The sequence below is a fragment of the Pholcus phalangioides genome, unplaced genomic scaffold (genome assembly GCF_987345545.1).
Source record: "Pholcus phalangioides strain wild (caught in Gottingen) unplaced genomic scaffold, Ppha-v1.0 ptg000002l_1, whole genome shotgun sequence".
Classification (NCBI taxonomy): domain Eukaryota; kingdom Metazoa; phylum Arthropoda; class Arachnida; order Araneae; family Pholcidae; genus Pholcus; species Pholcus phalangioides.
Genome location: NW_028301595.1, coordinates 16,192,929 through 16,217,669, shown reverse-complemented (window position 1 = coordinate 16,217,669; position 24,741 = coordinate 16,192,929). Strand labels below are relative to the sequence as shown.

Genomic DNA, 24,741 nt, shown 5'->3' with positions numbered 1-24,741 from the left:
GAGCACATCTCTCTCCTCGTGTATTGATCTCGTTGCAACTGCAATGAAGTCAATGAGAGATACTTGAGAGAGAGAGAGAGAGAGACTTGGCAGTGTGTTGCCAACGCTCCATGCATATATTGCTAATGCTTTTTTCTTTTTTTTTCGGAAAAATATCTAGCGCTCTTGTGAGAGATGGAGGATTAATCTCCATCAAAAACCAATAGAGATGCTTATGCTTTGCTCATTAATTTCCATCTCGCTAACTTCACTAGCGGTTATTGTTATTACGGTGAGGAGAATCCCTGGCTGTGTATAACGCAACCTCGTCGCCATTTTCCACGCTTATCATTATTCATGCGAGAATATCTAAGCGTCTGGACAGAAACTAGTCTTTAGCATTTTAGAAAGTAATTTTATTTCGTGAGAATGTTGAAAGAATGATATTTTTATATATATAATTGCTCCCTTTCTAAAAGAATTTTTCTCACCGAATTCTCAGAAATATCATGAGTGAAGCAAACATTTGATGTTTGCAATATTTTCCATTTATTTACTTTATTTTGAGTGTAATTACAATGATTATTACAGTAATGAAAAATCTCGGTAGGAATCGGATACTCAATTAAAATAAAAACTAGACAAACTTGGTAATTACTTGGTTATTTATTAATAATAAAAAAAATTTTAAGTTTACTTCTTAACAGTTTTCAATTTTTGTCAATGTTTTCGGATACAAAAGCGTTTCTAAATTATGCTCTTACTAACGATTTTCTTGCCAGTGAATTTTTCTGATTACCAATTGCTCTAAATACAATGTTCTTGACAGTATTTGGCTTCCCAAGCAATTGTCAGTATTTGCCATAATTACTAGTTCCTCAATCAATAATAAGAATTGGCTTCTCAAAAAATGCTTCTAATAGTGCTATTGATAGCGATTGGCTTCTCAAAAAATGCTTCTAATAGTGCTATTGATAGCGATTGGCTTCTCAAAAAATGCTTCTAATAGTGCTATTGATAGCGATTGGCTTCTCACGCAATGCTTCCGATAACAGTTAGTTTCTCACAATGCCAAACAATATTCCTGATACCGATTTGACATTTTTTAAACAATATTTTTACTTTTTCTTTTTCTATTATTGGACTGAACACAACACATAAAACATACAATCAAACTGAGAAAAACTCGAAACAATAAAACTCCACATAAAAGTAACATTACGATGACACAGACACTCTTTGACCCCAAGGGACTGATCGCGTCCATTATAACAACTTGTATTATCAGCACAACAAGTTGCTTTTCACACACAAATAAGTCTTTTCGCAACATTTGCCTTCTCTGACTATTTTCTGCAATTACTGTGTGGTTTTTCAAACAATCATCAGCAATCACGGACTTCTCAAAAAATCGCCATCACAGTTACGGGCTTTTGAAAAAATTGTCAGTAATTACTGCCTTCTCAAACAATCGTCAGCAATTCCTGGATTCTGAAGAGATACAGGGTGATCGTAATTAAAATTTCCGTACTCTGAGTAGTTCCCCCCCCCAAAAAAAAAACTACTTATCCGAATAGGGCCAAATTTTTAGGATATCATAATGAGACTACGGGAGAGAGATTTATGAAATAAAAAAAGTTCAGTTTTCGACCACCAGGTGGAAAAGTGATGCCTTTTTATTACATTTTAATTTTTTCCATGGTCCATATAGCGTATATATCAAGTTTCAATGGAATACGTCCTCCAGAACAGGCGCTATATAGGTCGGAGTGGTGTCACTATACTGACGGGTGCTATATTAGTCTCATTACACTGTGTGTGAAACCACTCAGACCTACATAGCGCCCGTTCTCGTGGCCGTATTCCATTGAAACGCTAAACGCTGATATATACGCTATATCAGTGATTCCCAACGTGGGCGTTAACGCCCCCTTGCGGGCGATGGAAAGTTCCAGTGAGGCGGTAGAAGCTACGGGTATAACATAGGATCCTATGGGTTAGATTAAGTTGGGGGGCTATGGGAGAGAGAGAAAAAAATTTCTGAGGAAGGGGGCGATGGGACAAAAATAAAGGTTGGGAACTATGCGCTATATGAACCACGAGAAAATGCGAAGTGCAATAAAAAAAAGCGCCACTTTTTCACCTGGTGGTCGAAAATAGAATTGAATTTTTTTTATTTCATACATCTCTCTCATGGTCGCATTAAAATATCCTAAAAAAACTACTCAGAGAACGGGAACTTTAATTATAATCACCCTGTATTTGAGAGGGAGGACTTGGTTGTTGCCAACGCTCCATGCATAATGCTAATGCTTTTTTTTTTTTCGTAAAAATATCTTTTGTGGGATGGAAAAATAATCTTCATCAAAAAACTAATAGAGATGCTTATGCTGTGCTCATTAATTTCCATCTCGCTAATTTCACTGACGATTATTATAATTATGTTGAGGAATTCATGGCATATATAACGCGACCTCGTTGCCATTTTCCACGCTTATCATTATTCATACGAGAATATCTGAGTCGGAAAAAGAAAACCGGTTTTTAACATTTTCAAAAAATAATTTCATTTCTTAAGAATGTTGAAAGAAAATTCATTTTTAATTGCTTACATTTTAAAACAGTTTTTCTCACCGAATTCTCAAGAATCATGAATAAAGCAATATTTGTTGTTTGGAATATTTAATATTTATTTTGTTTTCCCCCTCTATTGTGTGAATATAATTATTTCAATGATTATGACAATGATTATTTCAGTAACGAATAATTTCAGTGGCACAATCGGATACTGAATTAAAATAATGTCAAACTTGGTAATTACTAAATATTAACTTTTTTTTTAAAGTTATTTTTCATCAATGTTTTCGAAATTATGCTTTTACTAACGATTTGCTCGCCAATGAATGAATGTTCCTGATTATCAATTGCTCTAAATGCAATGTTCTTGGCAGTATTTGGCTTCTCCAAAAATTGACAGTATTCCTCATGATTGCCAGGTTCCTTAGTCAATAATAACAAATAGTTTCTGTCAAAAAATGCTTCTAATAGAGTCCAATCAGGAGTGCCGTTTGAAAATCCAAACAATATTCCTCATACCGATTTGCTCTTTGAACATTATTCTTAGCAACAAGTCGTTTTTTTCATTCAAGTCTTTTTGTAACATTTGCCCTTTCAAACAATTTTCAGCAATTACTAGCATTTCAAAAATTGTCAGCAATTATGGGCTTGTCAAGCAATTGCCAGCAATTACTGGTTTCTCAAATATTTCTTGTGGAAAAAAAATGGGGATTAATCTCCATCAAAAACCAATAGAGATGTTTATGCCATGCTCATTAATTTCCATCTCGCTAAACTAACTGCACTGGTGATTATTATTATTATTTATTATGAGAAAAATCCCTAGCACACACACACATAACTCAACCTCATCACCATTTTCTACGCTTATAGTCATTCATGCGCCTGGAGATAAAACGAATCTTTTCTATAGAAACAACTTTTATTTTCATATAAACGCCGAATGCAAAATAATAATAATAATACATTTTTTTAATTGCTTATTTTTTTAAACTATTTCCCCTTTCCTCTAACAGTTTCCTCAGAAATCATGAATAAAGCAACATTTCATGTTCGAAATATTTTCTATTCATTCTATGTATTGTGTGTGTGTGTGTGTGTAATAACAACGATTATACTTCAATAACGAGTGACAATCGGATTAGTTATTTGTTAACGACATTCTCTTAAAAGTTTTTTTTTTTAACAGTTGCTATTTTTTATCAATGCTTTCGGATACAAAACGTTTCTAAATTATGCTCTTTGGCCGGGATTACACTATAAAAGTTTTATAAAAGTTCGTTTATGAAACTTGAAAAATGCAACCAGTAGGCGGATCAGTTAAGTTCGCTCGAATGTAACAGATGTGTTTATTGGTTACATTTTTCAAGTTTTATAAAAGAATTTTTATCGAAGTTTTATAGTGTAATACCAGCCTTACTAACGTTTTGCTTGCCGATGAATGCGTCTGATTATAAGTTGCTCTTCATATAGCGCTCTCAGCAGCTTCTCAAACAATATATAATAAAAATGAACTTCTCAAAAGATGCTTCTAATGGCGATTGGCTTCTCAAACAATGCTTCTAATACCATTATTTCCCCAAAAAATACTTGTAAGAGTGCATATTGGCTTCTCAAACTGAACTCGTAATACTAGTTATTGGCTTCCCAAATGAATCTTTTGGCTTCTCAAACACTAATGCCGAGAAGCTTTCAAACAATATCTTAGCAACAAATTGCTTTTAAAAAAGTTCTCTTGGCAACATTTGGCTTCTCAAGCAATTTTCAACAATTACCGGATTCTCAAACAATTGTCAGCAATTACTGGCTTCTCAAACGATGATTCTGAAAGCAATTAGCTTCTCAAACAATGCTTATGATTGCGATTGGGCTTCTCAAACAATGCTTGTGATTGCGATTGGGCTTCTCAAACAATGCTTATGATTGCGATTGGGCTTCTCAAACAACACTCCTGGTACTTTTTGTTTTGATTTTCAAAAAAATGTTCTTAGAAACAAGTTGCTTTGGAAGAATTCTCTGTCAACATCTGGCTTCTAAAACAATTGTCAGCAATTACTGGCTTCTAAAACAATTGTCAGCAATTACTGGCTTCTAAAACAATTGTCAGCAATTACTGGCTTCTTAAACAATGATTCTGAAAGCGATTAGCTCCTGATAGCAAATAGCTTCTCAAATAATGTTTCTGATAGCGCGCGATTTGTTTTATGAAAAAAAAAAATACTCTTGGCAACATTTGGCTTCTCAAATAATGCTTCTAATAGCGATTGGTTTCTCAAACAATACCGCTGACACTGATTGGATTTGCAAACAGCATTCTTAGCAACAAGTCGCTTCTCAAACAATGCTCTTATCAACCCTTGGCTTCTGTAACAATTTTCGGCCACTGATCTTTCTCTCAAAAATTGCTTTTCGCAATAAATAAAGTAGACTCATATTTTCACAAAAAAACAAAAAGCTAATTTCTTCAAGATACAGTAATAGTATTTATTTATCCGATCTTAGCCATGGAAAAACTGCACTATATCGATAAATACGAGATCCAGGCTATTTGTATTTTTGTTGAATAATGTTATTTAATGACTTGCATGCATTTCATATTCCATCAATAACATTTTTTTTTTTTTTTATACAGTGATAATAATCAGTGCAATGATGTGTCCATTTAGAATTGCAATTTTCATCTTCAAGTAAATGTTGACATGATTTCGATGATGGATGCTTCAATAAGTATCGAACATTTTCCCCAATTTTTCTTTTCCGCGATTTAATGTAACCTCGAGATTTGCTCTCACGCGATTGGAACGGGAAAACAGAAACAATGAGAGAAAAACGGGAAGAGCAAAAATAAAAAAACGGGACGAAAAACCGATCAGTGGAAAGTGCGAAAAAGAATGATTTGCCGTGACATTCGGAGGCCACGATAATGGCCCTCTTTCTCTCTCTCTCTTCGACATAATTCCACCATTCCCAAAAAAGCAATGAACAAAATGACCGAAAAGAATGGAAGAGACGGTAGAGAAAAAAAACATATAAAAATGATTTACCGTCGTTAAATGACAAAAAAAATAATAATAATAATAGTGATAATCTTCTTCTGTATGCGTTCTATACTAGTCAGTTTATATGAGAAATATTTTGGAAGGACCTACAGTCAATGGTTTTGTGGATTACGTTTTCCTTTCATAGCGATGACGTGATCGAGATTCTCAAATACTAGTACGCTATAGACCTTTCTTTCTTTCAAACCGAGTATAACCAACACCACTTATAGAAGAGGGGCTCCGCACGAAGCTCGTGACGTCACAGAAGAAGGCTATCTTCTCACCTATAGCCATTGGATATAGCAGGCCGATGTATGCGCCATCTTTCCCTTTTTTTTGAGGTATACTACATATAGTGGGGGCTATAGATGAAATGGTCTTCTTCAGTGACGGCACAAGTTTCGTGCGGAGGGCTTCTTCTACAGGTAGTGTTGGCACAACTCAGGTCTATCGCCATGGGCAATTTACTGTCTAGTGAATTGTGCCGGAAATGTAAGTGTCTGTACCTAACAGTCTGAGTGCGTATCTAGTGTTGTGTGTGATTTTTCAGTGTAGTAACTATCCATTCTTGTCCTGTGCAAAAATTTGCATTTAGGGAACCTGCTTGGGCCCAGAATGAGCCATTTAGTCCCATTCTGGGGCCTCCTTCCAAGTGGGCCCTGTGCGGGTGCGCCTGTTGCACCTGCCTAGTTATGGCACTGCTGCCATCTATAATTCAGAATTGAAGTGAGTGAAGTGTAATGAGAGAGATTGAATATCTGTTCCGTTTGTGGGCCTGTTGCTCTGTGGTGCGACTTTTTAACGGGGAGATTGGCTCGCATTCGCTCCGCGAATTCGGGAGCCACAGATAACCAACTTCAGCCGACCACCACTGTGGCGCCAGTAGGGTTCGAACCCAGGACCTCGAGATGCAAATACGTTACTATGACCACTCGACAGCCACAGTGGAAGTACACTCCATACCAATGATATTCAAAGTTTTTACAACTGCGGACCAGAAGAGTACGCATGGGAGGAGGCGCACTCCGAAGAAATACAAAAAATAAGGAGAAAAAATTTGCATTTCGGTGAGAAAAAAGAATGAAATATCGAAAGAAAATACTATTTATATGTTATATTTACCAATTTTTAATGTTAATTTAAATGCTTTTTGAAAGGTGGTAACTAAACCATGGCCCCCACATCCTCGAGCAGGGCCCCCAGGCTTTGATCTTTTCCGGTCCCCCAAGCAGGACTTTTCACGGGCCCCTCTATAGTGAGTTTATACAAATACAACGCCACAACAGGCAAAATGCCCAACGAGGTGGCTGAGAAAAAGGTGCCCATAAAAATATGGATGTCATATATTTCAAAAATACAGCAACCCAATTAAAAATACAATTAACAAAAATTATAAACAATATATACACATGATAAAGTATTATACAATGCCCATAAAGAATACTTATGGTTGTCTTATTCCAAGTATGAATAGCTTCTCGATTTACCCCAACATGTTTATCGTATTTCTTTTCAAACGTGTTATAATTTACTACCTCCGGGGGTAAGCTATTCCAGTTATTAACAACCCTATTAGAGAAAAATTCCCTGGGACACCATAGCCTTGCATTGTCCCTTACCAATCGATACTGGCCTTGTAAAAGCAGTCGATTGGCGGTGTACTAAAAGTTCATGGTCCATCCTATCCATACCGTTGAAAATTTTGAACACTTCGATCATATCTCCTCGACACCTATATAACATATTCAAAAAATGAAGTCTCTCTCTTCATAATTCAAGCCCCGTGTGCCAATAAAGACACGCGTAGCTCTTCTCTGCACCCCTTCAACCAAGTCTATGTCCCTCTGTAGGTATGGTCTCCAAAACCTTACAGCATACTCCAGTCCAGGACGAACTAAGCCTCGAAAAAGCGGAAGAATGACTTTAGGAGAACGAGAAGAGACCTTTTTTGAAAATGAAACCAAGCATTCTATTCGCTTTTTTGACCATCGCTGAACAATGTTCAGAAAACCTAAGCCGCTCGTCAATGAGAATTCCCAAATCGGCGACCCTAGTTGCATCCGGGATAGTGACACCATTCAACTCGTAAGAGAACCGTGGGTTGTTCGAACCAAAAGTTTATAGCATGAAAAAACAAAAAATAATGGTAACTGTTCCGGGGCCCCAGGGCTACAGCCTTGCCAGCCTCACCCTTGTGGGGGAAATGAACTCAAACCGTTCTCGGGGAAAAAAAAAAATTTGTGCCCTTTTCTCCAAAGGTCGATCCTGCTTACGCCCCTGCTGCGGACTGTTGGAAATTTTTGTGAACCGGTGGGAGTTTTACGTTGGTGGCTGGTGAAAAGATGAATGAATAAATAGGAGAAAAATTTCAGACTGGGAAAAAAAACACATAAACATGAGAAATAATTTGCGAAATAATTTGGAAAAAAAAAAAAAATAGAAGTAATTTTTTGGGCCAACTAAAAATGCATAAAAAGAAATAATTTTTGGATTGGCAAAAAATAATGAAATAGGAGACATACTTCATTTCACTGGAAAACTAGAGAAATACTTCGTGGACCGGCAAAAAATTATAAACAGTAGAAATAACGAAGACGAGCAAAAAGTTCATGAAGAGAAATAATTTGAAGACAGGCATAAAAAAATACATCAGTAGGAGGAATAATTTGGGGACCGGCAAAAAATGAATAATTAAGAGAAAAAGAATTGGCACCGGTAAAAAACACGTAAATAGGAGAAGTAATTTGAGGGTAGCAAAAACTATACAGCTCAGAGAAAAAAAAAATTGAACTGCCAAAAGCATAAAAGTAGTACAAATAATTTGCGTATACCAGCAAAAAAAACAAATAAACAGGAAAAACAGACCGACCAAAAGCACATAAACAGAAGAAATAACTTCTAGACCGGCAAAAAACAACATAAACAGGGCTCAAACCAGTGAGGAGGAATATTAGTCCATGCTAACGAAGTGGCAGCTCTTAATTCCCTCAGATCAGAAGGTGGCGTTTCGGAGCTTTTAACAGACCTTTCCACTTCGTCCCACAAATGCTGAATTGGGTTGAGATCGGGTGACTGAGAAGGGAACAATGGAGCAAATGAAACTCTGAATCATGTTTCTCAAACTAATCTGAGATAATTCCAGCCCCGTGGAAAGGTGCATTGTCCTGCTGGAAATAGTCATCATCATCAGGAAACATTATGGCCATACACGGGTGCACGTGGGTGGTAACGATGTGGAGGTAGGCGCTGGCATTAACGGATGGTTCCAATGGGAATAAGGGACCAAGAGCATACCAAGAAAATGATTGGATTCCACATCGTGATTCCGCCGTCATCAGCTTGAACAGTTGTCACGTGGCATGCGGGATCCATGGTTTCGTGCTGCTTGCGCCACACGCGGATCTTGCCATCAACGTCATGGAGAAAAAAAAATCTTGACTCATCAGACCAGGCAACCTTCTTTCATTTATCAAGTGTCCAATTTCGGCGTTCTCTAGCCCGCAAAAGCCGTTTTCTTTGCGGTTTTGCAGCGAAGTCAAAGAAACTCTTGTTGGTAGCCCGCTATTAAAACCGATCCATTTCAAGATCCGTCGTTGTAGAGCCAACGGATATGCTTTGCGATGATCCTGAGATGTATTGCGCTGCAGTTTGTTCCGTTGTAGCTCTTTTAGTGCTGCACACAATGCGAGTGTCAGTCGCCTGGCACCTTCTTCATTCACAAGCGATTTCGGCTCACTATTCTGCTTTCCACTCAAATTTTTTTGGCTTAGCTGCCATTCTTTAAAGACTCGAGATACCATTGCACCAGACAAGCCAGGAGGGTTAGCGGCTTCGGAGATACTGGAACCACCCTTTCCGGCGCCGCAATCATGCCAGATTCAAAGTCACTCATATCTCTTGCTTTCCCCATGAATAAGCAAATTCCAACTTTAACTGATGCTTCTGACCAGGCGAAAGCTTTTCTTATAAGCAAATCCAGTTTATTATCGCGTCAGAGCACGTGCTGCACGGACAAGTCGAGGTTTGAGTGGGGGGAGGGGGGTCATAATTTTTTGGCCACTGAGTGTATATTTTTTAGTTTTACCAAGCTCCTTTAATGTAATTCAATGGCAATAATGAGGTGGTCATTAATTTAATCAAATCCATTTGAAAACTTGAATTGATGGCGAAATTTTCTAGAAAGGCACGTGCTTTCGCGCTCTCCTCAGTAGCCGTTCCCTGTTAAAATTTGAAGACCTGAAGACACCCTAAAAAAGATTGCGAATAAATTTACATTCAATACAAATTTATCTTCAAAACATTCCAATCCCGCGGCACAACAAACTGCATCAAACCATTCGGGGAACGAGTCGAATAAAATCAAATAAAACGCATTACAAATTGGTTTTTCGATAAAAAAACAAAACTTCTCTCCTTCAGGGTAATTTCCATTAACACCGGCAATAACATGCAAAAAGAGGAAAATATACATAGAAATACAGATGGGGAAAAAAAGAAGACAAGATTCATGATGAAATCGATCCATTTTAACCATTATTTTCTCCCGTTCTATTTCATTCTATTGGATATTCCTTTTGGATTTTTTTCCCCCTAAATAAGGAGAAATGGGATTCGGGATTAAATAGGATTTTTTTTTTTTACTCCTCTTCCCTCAGGGGGCGGTGAAATCATTCATCAAAGTGAATTCTTTTTAATTGAAGTTAATGTTATATTCTCCCAAAGGTAATTATAAGAACGACAAGAATTAAGGAATGAATTTATCAAAATGATTGCACAGGATGTTTCCAGAAGCGCGTTTATTAGTGGGAGGGGGGGGGGCTAAGAGGGCTGTGTAGCCCAGGGCGGCAAATTTGAGGAATGATCGGTTAAGAAATTAGTAGAATGACTGAAGGGCGCCGAAGTTTTTATACAGCCCAAAGAGGTAGAACCGTAAATCCACCTCTGCCTAGGTGGCGAGGGTCAAGGTCAGTAAGTGGCTAAAAAAAAGGTCACCTAAAGATTACGGACCAGGTCTGTAAGTGAGCTAATAGAGCTTGCAAGCGTGTGAAAGAAGAAAAAAAGAACCTAGAGAGCAAGGACCGGGTCAGTGACTAACAGAAAGAGTGATCTAGAGTTTGTGCAGACATGTGAGGGCTGCACCAAACAGTGGAGAATCATGTGAATGACAAAAAAAATAACCCAGCTGACTGGTGACTTGACATGCTAGTCTTCTCGATACTCCAGTATTCGTCACTTTATGCAGTACTTGTCACCTCTACATATAGATGGCACCCTCTTCTCACGCTCCTGCCCGTTTTTGATTGACCATTCAACGTTCTTGCGTCAGGATGTCCCCTCGTGTCTTTTTATACACTAAACCAGTGGTTCTCAACCGGTGCTCCGCGGCGACTCGAAGAAAATAAAATTAATCCGTAGATTTTTGATAGATAAGTAAATAAAAGAGGCCTACAAGGTTCTGCCATAAAAATTATGTACAAAAAAGGGGCTCCTCGAGGCAAACAGGGCTCCGCCATAGAAATTATATACTGAAAAGGGCTGCGCGAGTCAAAACAGGTTGGGAACCGCTGCACTAAACAATAATAAAGTACTAGATAACTGTCTCATCTACCTTACTAGTATTGACACATATTCATGTGATCGCGCGAAGTTAAAGGACTAAAAACTGCGTCATTTTCCCTCGTTTTGAAGGGCAACCCTATTCTTCGAGTGTTATTGTCTCCGGACTACCTGCTCGGCTTCTCAGGCGTGTAATCTAAAGTTCAAGGCCAATGTGTGGTAAGTCGTTGACCAATTTGCGAGTTGCCCAGGTGTCTGGCATTGACCATACGTTTTTCACCCTCAGGTGCGGAAGGAGACGACGCCTACACGTTGCACGAATTTTCTGGATTCACGAACTACAATGGCTCCAAGAGCATCACTACGACTACCGAGGGATCGGCGTTGTCGAAATTAAGCATAGGTGACAACAGGGGGCCCCGTAAAGGATACCGCAGGCTACAGGGTGACACCGCAGCACCGGAGGAACCACCGGCGACCCTGAGCGACGCGCAAACCGGCACAGCCACCCAACAAGCTGCTGCTGTTGCAAGCGGAACGGCGCAACAAGTCCAGCCACCACACCATCACCAGTCCACCTCGATGCCGTCCTCGTCATCATCATCATCCCAGCTACCACAACAAGTCTTCTTAGACTACGAGAGCGGGAGCAGTAGCACGGAGTATTCGGACGAATACGGTCTGTTCACAAGTGACGACGGTAAGTCTAAAAAACACTTTGATTTTGATATTATGTGATATTTGGGGCAATTCTTTACCAGTCATTTATGATGCGCTTCGTGCGTGGTTTGTTCACAAATTATCCGACCATAATTCTTCGTGCGTGAACCAGTGAAGCTGGGAAAGCGTGGTTTAGTGCACGTATGTAGGTAATCCTAGTGTGCGTAAGCTTGAAATTTTTCTTGCCTGCAGACGCTGCCAGCCTCCGGCAGACTGCGAACGAGTGGCGTGGTGGTAAGATGCTCGTCTGCCAACGCGAAGGATGTCGTCAGGTCCCAGGTTCAAACCGGGGAAGTATATAGATAACAAGATATTTACCTATTTACCCTAATGAGCTTGAGGCTACCACCGATAGACGGCGCCTTCATTTCTAATCCAACTCGTTAACGGCAATAAATTGCAGTATAACGATATGGCCGGAGTTTGGTGAGCGGTGGAGTAGTAGTCGCCAGCAGAGACCGCTGATGAGTAAAATCATGGTCGGATACTTTTTGAGTAAACCTCGTATCTGTAGTATTTTTCTGAATGTCTAGTGTGTAAATATCATATACGGCCAAGCCGTGAAAAAAAGTATCAAGCGATGAGCCAATAATTCGCCAACAAAAAAATTCACCGAAGTAGAAAATTAACAGCCAATAATTCATCTTGGTTGTATATCCGCTCACTCACTCATCTGTTGACGCATTAACTCGCTTATTTTTTCACTGATTGAGTCGCTAACTTGCTCTCTTGGTTACTCACCAGCTCACTCAATGGAGAATGAGGAATCAGAAAAATTTGCCTAGTATGGTAGAAGGGTGACAAAATGTGTATAACCCCCTCCAGGCGGTAAATTCATAAATTCACCATTCACCTTGCTTAGAAAAATATGGAAAGAGGGACTAGAGATCAATGAGCTACCAAACGCGTATGATCTAAAGAGTTTGCAAGCATGTGAGTGACGAAAACAGTGTGCAAGCATGTGAGTGACGGAAACAGTGTGCAAGCACGTGAGTGACCAAAATTGTGACCTAGAGCGAGGAATGTACATACAGTACACAGGCCTGGGGACACAAAGAATTTCTTCCAGAGAAATTTTGAGTTACCAACCCAACCTACAAAAAGCATTAAAATTAACAGAAATTCATTAAAATACCATATGATGATATTTTCCTTCGCCCCCCCCCCCCCCGCGTACGCTCCTGCCTAGAGTAGTGGTTCTCAAACTGAACATCTTGGCTCATAGGGGGCGTCAGCAACATTTGTCAAGGGGCATCGCGGTGAGCTGGGGATATCGATGTGCATGGATCCCACATCTGGAGCAAGGCCCCTAGGCTGGGTTTTTTTGATTGTCCCCCCCCCCTTTCACCAAGCTAGACTTTCGTGGGCCCTTCTTTTCGTGACTTGCATGAAAACAAAAAAATTTTAATTGTTCCGGTCCCCGGGGCTAGAGGCCTTTCAGCCCCACCCTCGTGAGGGAAATGAATGTGTGCCTATTCGGTGCTTTGGAGGGTTCTTTGTTCGACTTTTCTAATCGGTAGCCGCGGATAAACGTTGACCAAGGCAAGGGAGCACTAGGGTGACAGAATTTTGAGAAACTTTGGCCTGGAGCCTGTGCAAGCACGTTGTTAGCCGAAGCAGTGTGCAAGCCTGTGAACGACCGAAAGAGTGCTCTTTCGAGTGAGGAACCGGGCCGATGTGGACCAAAAAGAGTGACCTAGAGAGCAAAGGGCCATGTCAGTGGGGCTCACAGGACGATTACTATTTAAAAAAATCACACTATAAATTGTGGGGGGGGGGGACGTACGTGGCTAGAATGGGAGAAGGGCGGTCATCCGCTAGAAGCTATAAAGAGCAAAAACAAGTCACTGAGCAAGTTGCGTGAATGCGCGAGACCGCTGTAGTAATCAGGTGCATACAAGCGAGTTGTTGTCGCTCGTAGTAGCTTTTAGTGGATGACCTTCCTTAATCTACCTCAGCACAGAGGCATATTGACTATTTAGCCGCTAGCAATAACCAGGGCCGTCTTAAGAGCATCATGGGCCCCCGGGCCAAGAGGTTTTTCTGAGGCCCTACCTGGTAAATTTGGTAAATTATAGAAAATTTCAACCGGATCTCATTATTGTGGGGCCCCCTCTTCTCTTGAGGCCCCCGGGTCGTGTCCGGGTGGGCCCATTTGTTAAGACGGCTTGGCCTCCCGCTCCTGAGAATACGTCTATATGTCCGTAAGTCACTCTTTGAATCTCTTACATGCTGGCATACTGTTTTGGTCACTCAGATGCTCACACATTCCCTACGTCATCCTTTTGGTCATTCACATTATCGCACACTGTTCTGGTCCCTCACATGCTTGCACCCACTCTACATCACGCTTTCAATCGCTTACTGTCGTGGTTTCTCACTCTCTAGGTTACTCTTTTTTTATATTCACGTGCTTGCGTACACTCTAGGTCAAGCGTTTGATAGCTCACTGACCAGGTCCCTCGCTCTGTAGGTTACTCTTTTCGTCATTAACATACTTTCACACAAGTTTTAAGTCACGCTTTTGCTTATTCAAAAGCTTGCACCGGTTCTACGTCACGCTTTTGATCGCTCACCGACCTGGTCTCTCAATTCCTGGATTTCTATTTTGGTCATTCACACGCTCTAAGTCAGCGCTTGACAAATTTCAGGTGCCAGGTCACCATGGCGACTAGAAAATTAGCACCTAAATTACTTTTTGATTAATCAAGGCTTGCTCTAATTCACCCACTGACCTGATCCATCACTCTCTAAGCCAGTCGCGAGCACCCTTACGCCAAGTTTAACATACGAATGCATGAAATGAGGATGATTTCAATCCTTGAATGCAATTTTTTAACAAAGTGTTTTAATTGGAACTTTGATCAAGTTCCCGCGAGCTTGCAATCTAATACAAGCATCGAGCACTCTGGGTATTTCATTGCTCGGGTTGAAGATGCCTGCACTAGGGGGCAGAGGTTGGTTTATGATTTCGCCGCTCTTCTCCCATTCTAGTTTTCTCGGCCGCTCATCCCTCAGCTCAAACTTGCACCGCCCTGGCCTATAGCCCGCTAAGCCACCCTGTAAATGCACCACTGCCTCTGCACTACGAGCATCGCGGTTATGTACAGCTCCGAACGATCTAGGAACTGTCTAAGCAACAACGTTCATAACAACGCCATCCGGCATTGCGAAGTGAAGCATTTCCTGGCACACTATCAAATCACAGTTGCTGCTACTCACTTCCCATGACTCTCGACACCAGTTGATTTTTTTTTCCCCTCTCTCAGTGATAAATAAGGCGTTCAAAAAGTTAACGCCATCTAGGGCATTACAGTCCAAACTAGGAATGAGATGATGGGACAGTTTTCTTTTGCATGTTCCCTTCCCCCTTGTGAAATTTATTACACAACTCCCCTGAAACTTTTTGAGACTTCTTTGGCCACCATCCAATAAAATATTCTAAAGATATTTTTACGTACGTACGTAGCTGTCAACTTTTGTCGTTTAACATTCTGCCTCTTGTTGTCGAAATATGACTCCATTATAGTCTCTTATCGATAAAAAGGTCAGCTTCCCCCTCCCCGCACGCCGTATACTGTTACCTCCGTGAATTTCCGCGTTTATAACGTCTTCGATTCGTTTTTCCTCTTGAGAGGGAGGTCGAAGAAAACTCTGAACTAGGAAAAGTCTATAAAAAAAATCGATTTTGAATCTTTCTCGAATGGAAAACAAAAGGATATCTCAGACCAGGTGAAGACACACAAGATGGAAATCCTTTTTAGACGCAAGAACACGCGCTATATACACTCGAGCGCAAGACCGTAGCGAGGGGGGGGGGAACTTGAAGGTATGCCCCGCCCCCCTCTGAAATGTGAGAAAATGACCGAAGAAAGATGGCCAAATCTACTGTTCTATCACTTTGGTCCCCCCCATCCCCGAAATGAAAGTGGTCCCCCCCCCCTCTCGTCGAACGAAATTTCTGGCGATGGGCCTGCTCGCGAACGAACTTTGTATAAAATATACTTCCTTTCTTCCAAACCGAGTACAACTCAGGTCTATCGCCATCTATGTGCGATTTACTACTACCAAGTGAGTTGTGAACCGGAAGTGTAACTGTGTGTGTACCTAACAGTCTGAGTGCATATGTAGTGTTGTGTTTGATTTTTCAGTGCCGCCATCTATATTTCAGAAGGGAAGTGAGGTGGTGTGTTATGACTGAATTATTATTTGTACTGTTTGTAGGAGGTCTGTTGCTCTGTGTGGAGAGTATAACATATACTATAATCCTCGAAATTTGGCCCATTCACGACTATACAGGACGTGGACCCCCACATCCTGGAGCAGGGCCTCTAGGCTGGAATCTTTCACGGGCCCCTTCATGATGAATTTATAGCGTGAAAAAACAAGAAATGATGAGAAAATCGTCCCGGGCCCAAGGGCTGTAGCCATATAAGTCCCACCCTTGTGGAAGCCATGATACAGAATGCATAGCAAACAGGTGATATGACATTTTACTGGCGAACCGTTGATCCTATAAAGGTATACTTCCAATTAGAAAAAGGTTTCAAATAGCGTATAGTACTGATGTTTCCCGGGGTTGTACAGTTATTAAAATTTTAAAAAAATAATAACTTTCCATACAGTCCCCGTGTGCCCCAAAACCCAATTAGAAAGTTTTTTGCCAGGTCTCTTCTGATGCCAACAAAAAAGATTCCATGTTTCTGAACGCATTATTCCCTCAGATACTCAAACACTCGAAATACGGCGAAGCCAGACCCGAATCAGAGTTATTCCCCCATGCCCAGCCCTATGGGCCAATTGTGGGAATATAGACGGGCTCAGATAGGTCTATTGAAGAAGGTTAAAGGAGGGGAAGACTGTATTTTTTTGGTAGTCAAGTTGATGTGCGTATGGTTTGTGTTGTGTATGAGGAGAGAGAATTTGGACAGAGACGGGTGGCTTTGGTCATGGCCTCAGAAATTAAAGCCTGAGAAGAACTCAGATTGAAGTAAATAATTTCGCAACTGCAAAAGCCACAAGAGGGGGGGGGGGGGGGTGGATGATATAAAATTTGGAAATTGTGATCAATTGTATGCGTGAGAACGAGCGAAATCTTGTTTTCATCAAGTAAGTCAGCTCAACCAGTTACTCTCAAACTCCTCTGGTGGTCACCACGAACACCAGCTCAGGCAACTGCCCCTCATATCCCCCACCCCCAAGGAGTAAGATCGAATAGAAATACGGTGAAATTCGGGAAAAAAACAGCTTTAAATACGTAAAAACTAGTTTATCCGGTTTCAAAAAATGTACTTGACTGAATTTGAATCAACAAATTAGATATTAATAATAAAATAGTAATAAAAAGTTCTTATACAATCGAATCCCGTTTTCACGAATACCGTTACAGTGGAAAAAACCTCGATTTAACGAAAACTTTTACAATCTCTCAGATAAGTTTAAATATGAACAATGTAAAAAATCTGGAATTCCTTTGTAACGAAGTGATTTCTCTGGTTTCTTGGAGTACGTTATAACGGGATATAATATTTTTTCACTTTTTTTTTTATGAAAATATAATTCCAAATATTTTGTAAAATGTTTGATAAGACAAAAAGTACCTCCAAATTTATTCATATGGACATATATTCATTAAAAATAGTCGAATCCCGTTATAACGAACTCCAAGAGACCGGAAAAATCTCGCTTCGTTACAACGAAATTTAGAATAGAAAGGAATTCCAGGTTTTTGGAATGTTCCTTTAAAAACGGTCTGGGGGATTGGAAAAGTGTTCGTTAAAACGACATTTTTTTCGCTATGACGGTATTCGTTAAAACGGGATTCGACTGTATTGTATATTTTATTATATCTCATGTCTACTGTTCTTTTTAGTTCTTATTTATATTATAACTTGAGAATCATCTCTATATTTCTTCTAAACACTACTGAATATTTTACCCCATTTCTTATGTATTCTTTTTCCCTTTAAATATTTCATATTTATTTTCCAATATTTTATTTTGTTTTCAATATAAGACACGTGTACGTTTTCTCTGTCGTACACCCTCTGTTTTCCCGATATTCCCGATATTTATTTTTCCGAATCCCCTTTGGGACGTTATTTTTATCTATTTTGTTTTATTTCTTGTCATTTTATGCATTTCTACGACGGAATTCGGTGTATAAACGCCATCAGTTTGAAAACTTTAGACGAAATTTCTGGAAAACATTATTTTTGTATTTGTTTTTGTCCTTTAAAAATTTCTTTTCCCCCCTTCTTTCCCACATCCTGTAGCGGGGCTCCTAGGCTGGGATCTTTTGCGGGCCCCTCGGTCAGATTTTTAACGGGTCCCTTCTGTAGTTAATTTAGAGCGTGAAAAAGCAAAAAATGATGAGAACCATGATGAGGAGACCAAATGATGAGGGCCCCAGGGCTAGAGCCCTGTCAGCCCCTCCCCCAAAATGTGAAGGGCCAATGCCCTCCATGCCCCCTTCTCCGTATCTCTGCCCATGTCAGCCATGAATCCCATTCCCAACGTTGCTATTGTAGAGCCGATAGCGGCTGGTTTGCAATTGATCGGCTATTTTTTTTTTCTTTTTTTAGCACGACTCCACAATGTCTTGATAGCCCTTCCAGACCCTGCATGCACTGTGGTTCCCAACTTCAAGTCGCGAATACGAGCCGATCTCCCCCTTTAAAAAAGTCCCGCCACAGAGAGCAACAGACCTACAAACAGTATAAATGTAATTCAATCATAACACATCACTCACTTCACTTCTGAAATATAGATGGCAGCACGGAAGAAAAAAAAATCAAACGCAACGCTACATACGCGCTCAGACTGTTAGATGCACACACACATGCAGTTACACTTCCGGCACAGTTCGCTAGGCAGTAAATCGTCCGTAGATGGTGAAAGACCTGAGTTGTGCTCGGTTTGAAAGGAAATAAAAGTACTTCTATTTATATCTATTTTTATCAGGAAATACATTTTAATACTTTCTTTTGCATCTTTATGCTTTTCTTTTTCCCGCCTTTTCTCTTACGTCTTTTTAATCTTTTCTTCGTCACTTTTGTTTCCTTTTATTTTTACTTTTTTTATCTTTTTTCTTCCCTCTCATTTCCATCGTTTTTTTCTTACACTTTTTATCTTTTTTTCTTCCCTTTCTTTCCACCTTTTCTTTTTAAGTTATTTATCTTCTCCTTTCCACTTTTATATTTTCTTTTTATCTTTCTTGTTTTTATCTCTTCTTTTTGCTTTTCTATCTTTTCTTTTTTACTTTTATCTTTTCTTCTTTTTATCTTTTCTTCTTTTTATCTTTTCTTCTTTTTATCTTTCCTTCTTTTTATCTCTTCTTTTTGCTTTTCTATCTTTTTGCTGTTCTATCTTTTCTTTTTTACTTTTATATCTTTCCTTTTTTTACTTTTATATCTTTCCTTTTTTACTTTTATCTTTTCTTTTTTTACTTTTTATCTTTTCTTTTTTACCTTTTTATATTTTATTTTCTACCTTTTCTTTCACTTTTTGTTTTCTATTTTTTACTTTTTAAATCTTTTCTTTTTTACTTTTCTAGCTTTCTGTTTTACTTCTATCTTTTCTTTTCACTTTTGTCTTTTCTCTTTTACTTTTCTATCTTTCCTTTTTTACCTTTTATCTTTGTTTCTTCCCTTGTGTTTTAATTTTTTTTTCTTTTAATTCTTCCCTCTTGTTTCTATCTTTTCATTTTATAGTTTTTTATCTTTCCCCCTTTGTCATCTTTCATCTTTCCTCTTATATAATTTTTTCGCCCCCTTTCCTTTTACCTTATTAATTTTTTACATTGTTATTTTTCTTTTCTTTTTCACTCTTCAACTTTTTTCCCTGCCCGTAGTTTTCCCCCACCGTCTTCTCCCTTTTTTTCGAATTTTTTCACTTTCTTTATCCTTCTTCTAATCTGCTTCTTAGATTTACTTAACTCTTTCGCAATTTACTTATCCTCTTTAATATATATATTCCATTTTTCATTTTTTTCATTCCTTTCATTTTTTTCGCACTTTTTTTTCACCTCCCTTGGTCTTTCTTTCCATCATTTTATTCATCTTTCTCTTCTATTCTTTTTTTCACTTCTCCCCTTTCCCTATCATTTTTTCACCCTCATTATTTTTTTTTCCTCAACATTTCTGCTTTTTTATCATATTTCTATTTTCGTCTTCCTTTTTCTTCATTTTCTGTTCTTCTTCCTTCTTCTCTTGTTTTTTCTATTGTTCTTCCTCCTCTTATTTTTTGTCTTCTTTCTTCTTCTCAAATTTTCTAAATCTTCATCTTTCTTCTCTTATTTTTCTTTCCACGTTATCTTCGTCCTTATCTATGTTATCCCTCTACATCATAGTTCCCCAACCTTTTTTGTCTCATCGCCCCCTTCTTCAGAAATTTTTTTTCTCCCAGCGCCCCCCAACGCAATCTAACCCATAGGATCCTATGTTATACCCGTAGCTTCTACCGCCCCCCTGGAACATTCCAGCGCCCCCAAGGGGGCGTTAACGCCCACGTTGGGAATCACTGCTCTACATCCTTGTCTTAGTTCCAACCCTTTCTTCCTACTCCTCCTTTTTTCTCCTTTTCCATCTCTTTCTCCTTATCCCCGCCCCACCTGCCCTTTTCTTTCTCATTTTCTCTCAATATTTCTCTCATTTTATATTGTATTCTTCATTCGCTTTCTTTCAATGTTATCATTTTCTTTTCCATCTTTCACTTTCTCTTATCTTTGCTCCGTCTTTATTTTTATTTCATTCCCTCTTGTTTTTCCTTTTCCCTCTCTCACTTCTATTAAAAAAACGGACAAAAACTCATCCATTGTTGCGCCAAAGCACTCGCGTTGACAAAATGAATAACCACTCTAATTTCACCTTTTTTTTTTTCACCCCATCACCGTGATGTCATTAACAACAAAAGGTGGTTTCTTACAAGCGGATCTGACAGTTTAATGTAAAAAAACCTCCTCGTAACTGCGAGGAGGAGAGAAAAACTCGTCGCGATCGAGGTATCGGAACACTTAATTAAAGCGTTTTAATTTCAAGTTCTAAAACAAGAGGACACAAATGAGGCAAACAAGACGAGGAGGGCTCGTGTATCTAATACGGAAGCGGAAGCCAGGAAGTACCAGAGGAATTGCTTCTTTTCTTTCTACTTCTATCGCCTTATTATTATTCTCCTCTATCTACTTTTCTATATTTTTTTCCTTCACAGCTTAATGAGAATTCTTTGTTCGACTTCCTCCTGGAGGAAAATATATATTCACTTCCGTGTGTGTATTTTCTTGCTGCTCCTCTTTTTCCTGGGGGATATTAATGTCCTACGCTTCGGAATTTAATTTTCTTTAAGGGAGGCGCCTGAATTCGCCAAAGGTCATTACTTTAGAATAGTTCTAAAAACACCAAAAGAAAAGTTATCCCTCTTCCCAGTTTTTGAATGAAGTGTTTTTTCCTCTCCGTTATTATGTTTTAATATTTATTTTCAGTTCCGTTTTTTTCCCCCCGTATCTTGCGTTTGAATCCTTGTGTATTATAAAAATATGGAGTTGAATATTTAAATTTTTAATGATATTTGTATTCAGATTAATTTTCTGTCTAAAAAAAATGATGGAACTTTAGTTTTATTCCAGTTATGTATGTTACGATGAATGTGATGAATCCGGTTATTAAGCATAATCACCGATCACACATTTTGGTATACATAAGTTTAATCGATTTCACTAAATTTGCCACTTTTACCGACGATTACGCATAATATATTAAGCGTCGTCGGTAAATTTGATAAATGCTGAAAAAAAAAATTTACCACTTTTTACCAGTGACCAAGAAAGTGTGCGAGTATGTTAGTGACCAAGAAAGTCTGCAAGTATGTGAGTGACCAAGAAAGTCTGCAAGTATGTAAGTAACCAAGAAAGTGTGCAAGTATGTGAGTAACCAAGAAAGTGTGCAAGTATGTGAGTAACCAAGAAAGTGTGCAAGTATGTGAGTAACCAAGAAAGTGTGCAAGTATGTGAGTAACCAAGAAAGTGTGCAAGTATGTGAGTGACCAATAGTCGATTTGGAGACAGTGGCGTATACGGAAGTAGGAGCTAAGTATTGCCTATAGTGGCAGATTTGAAGAATGAGTGACACACCAAGAAAATTAGACGATGAATGGGAAAAATGGTGACAAAACAATTAATTCGCCTGTGATGGAATTCCCCCCCCCCTTCCCCCAAATGCTTCCTACGATTGCCGTTGATCACGATAGATCGTGCTCAGATGTTCCAGCAGTCTTGTGTCTATGCCCCCCCCCCCCCCGTCCACATCTTGGAGCAGGACCCTTAGGCTGCGATCTTTTTCAGGCCCTCAAGCCAGACTTTTCACTGGCCTTTTAATAGTGAATTTATAGTATGAAAAATAAAAAATGATGACAATTTTTGTCCCAGGGCTAGAGCCCTGCCAGCCCCACCCTTGTAGGGGCCCATGCCTGCATCAGGGCACTTTGAACTGCTGCGTCACCCCCCCCCCCCCCCCCACAGCACCATTTGAATATGACTCTCGATTCTTCCACTGCGGCACTTAATTTTCTATTCCTGTTGCTTCAAAAACTGCTATTTATTTCCTCGGATGTAATTACGGTACACCTATCCCAATTCACGTGCCATATCACAAAAGTCACAATTTCCTACTCCCGTTACTTGGACGGCATCCAACATGTCACAACATGAAAGGAAAAGCACTACGACATTCGGGACAAAAATATTTTCGTCTCGACATAATGTCCGGTGATGCGAAACTTTTGGCAGCAAACTTCTCGCCCCTATGGTTATATTTTAGTCCTATTATTTTCGTGGTTATTATCTCTGGTAAAATGTTGCCGACCAAATCTTGTGAACATTTCGCCCGTTTGGGTGTACGCCAAAATTTGTTACGTTATGAACAGTGACTGTATGTATGACATCTCGTATGGACAAGCGGGGCTCATGCCCAGGGCCCAGTGCCGTCTTAAGGCATGGGCCCACGGGCCTCAAGAGAAGAGGGGCCTCACAAAAATCAGATCTGGTTGAAATTTTCGAGAAGTTGTTTGGTAGGGCCTCAGAAAAATCAATTGGCCCGGGGGCCCAAGATACTCTTAAGACGGCCCTGCCAGGGCCCACAAATTTTTAGGCCCCTCCCCCAGGAAAAATTGCCTGTCTTTTAAAGTTTGGTCTTTGTTCCTTCTGCATGTGAGGGCAACAGATTTATCCAGCCCTGCTGTATGATGTTTTAGTCGTTTCTGTTCTGTTCGTATAATATTCTATTTCTATTCAATTGACTGATTGCTCTCTGGGGAAAAGACTTTTTTTAATGGGAATCGGCTTGCATTTTCCCCTCAAAGTTGGAAAACTACAGAAAACCAACTTCGGCTGACCACGACGTCCTCACTCTGGCAGTCAGCGCAACTACTGCGAAAAGCAGCTGTCTGTGCATACGCGATCTTGGTACAGTGGGACGTCTCGATGACGGACACCCTTTTAGGAAAGAAAACTTTGTCCGTTATTTGGGGGAGTGTCCGTTAATAGATAGTAAAATGCATTGAAGCCCATTGACAAAATTTTAAAAAAAGTGTCCGTTAACTAGTGCTGTCTTGACACACGGGCACCGCCCGGGAGGTATCAAGAGAAAAGGGCCCTTACAAAAATGAGATCTGGTCGGAATTTTCGGTAGTAAGCAAGTAAATTTTCTAGGTAGGGCCTCAGAAAAACTATTTGGACAAGAGGCCCGTGACACTCTTAAGACGGAAGGTGTCCGCTAAAAGGGGGCTGTTCGTTACGAGAGGTTTCACTGTAAAAAAACTCGGGTAAAAGACTTGAAACAGTGTTTTTTCCGACGTTGTAGCATTTTCACAACTAAGAGAATATGTGATTCTCTCAGATAAGCCAGGGGTTCTTAACCTATGGGTCGCGACCCAAACTTGGATCGCAAGGCTTCCGAGATGGGTCGTTCAAATCCATTAACAGCCAGGGGTCTCTTTAGCTACGAGTCCCGTCCAAAACTCGATTCGCCGGGACTTCTGAGAAAGATCGTACGAATACATTTACAGCCAGGGTTTATCGAGCTGTGGGTCACATCGCAAACTTGATTCGCAAGGACCTCCTAGATGTGGATTGATCTTCAAAGTAACTCATTTAAGTTTGATGAAACTGAATGTTTTTTTCTGTTTTCAGACGAGGATCTGACGTGCAACGTATGCGACCGAGCCTTCTACTCCATCCGACTGCTCCTGGAACACCAGCAGAAGAAGCGACACTACGGCTGCTCCATTTGTGATTCGATCTTCCCGAACCTGATGGCTCTGGAACTGCACAAGGAAACCCTCGACCACTGGTCCTCGGACGAACTCACTTACCGTGACACCGACTCGGACGACGAACCGGAAGAGTACTACGACAACGTCTATGACAACGTCCGCACCTCGAGGGAACTCGAAAGGCTCTTGTGAAAGGGACATTCTGCGGTGTGATATGAAATTGTTTTGCTCATTCACGACACAACTGTGAATTCCCCCCTTTTGACAAAGTTTCGTGTATTATGTACAGAATTATGTTAAGAGTACTTTGTTTTAACCTCGAATAACTGGGTATTAAAAAAAGGCCTCTTATATATCATCCATCGGCATTACATTAATCTTTCTTATCAGGAAGATTTATGTCTTCTGTTTGATCATTTTTGTCGCACCCGTTCATTTTTTTTACAGAATTTGTTGCCGATTCCGAGCGGCAGCGTTTTTTTGTGCTTACTGGGGGGGGGGGGATTGGTGCGCTAAACAGCGCCGTCTTAACGCATGGGAACAGAGCCTCAAGAGAAGATGGGCCTCAGAAAAATGAGAAGTAGTTGCATTTTTCGAAAATTTG

General features: G+C 39.9%; 1 protein-coding gene across 1 annotated transcript in view; it reads left to right on the top strand.

Annotated features, from left to right (window-relative positions):
* The window catches only part of LOC149089482 (uncharacterized), a 58,153-nt gene extending 33,656 nt beyond the window's left edge, over window positions 1-24,497 (top strand). The window contains exons 3-4 of the mRNA XM_089239790.1: window positions 11,440-11,853; window positions 24,055-24,497. Of these exons, the coding sequence (XP_089095916.1) occupies window positions 11,440-11,853; window positions 24,055-24,329 (689 nt within the window). The 3' untranslated portion in view covers window positions 24,330-24,497. The remainder of the gene's footprint in view (window positions 1-11,439; window positions 11,854-24,054) is intronic.
* Window positions 24,498-24,741: the final 244 nt, after the last annotated feature.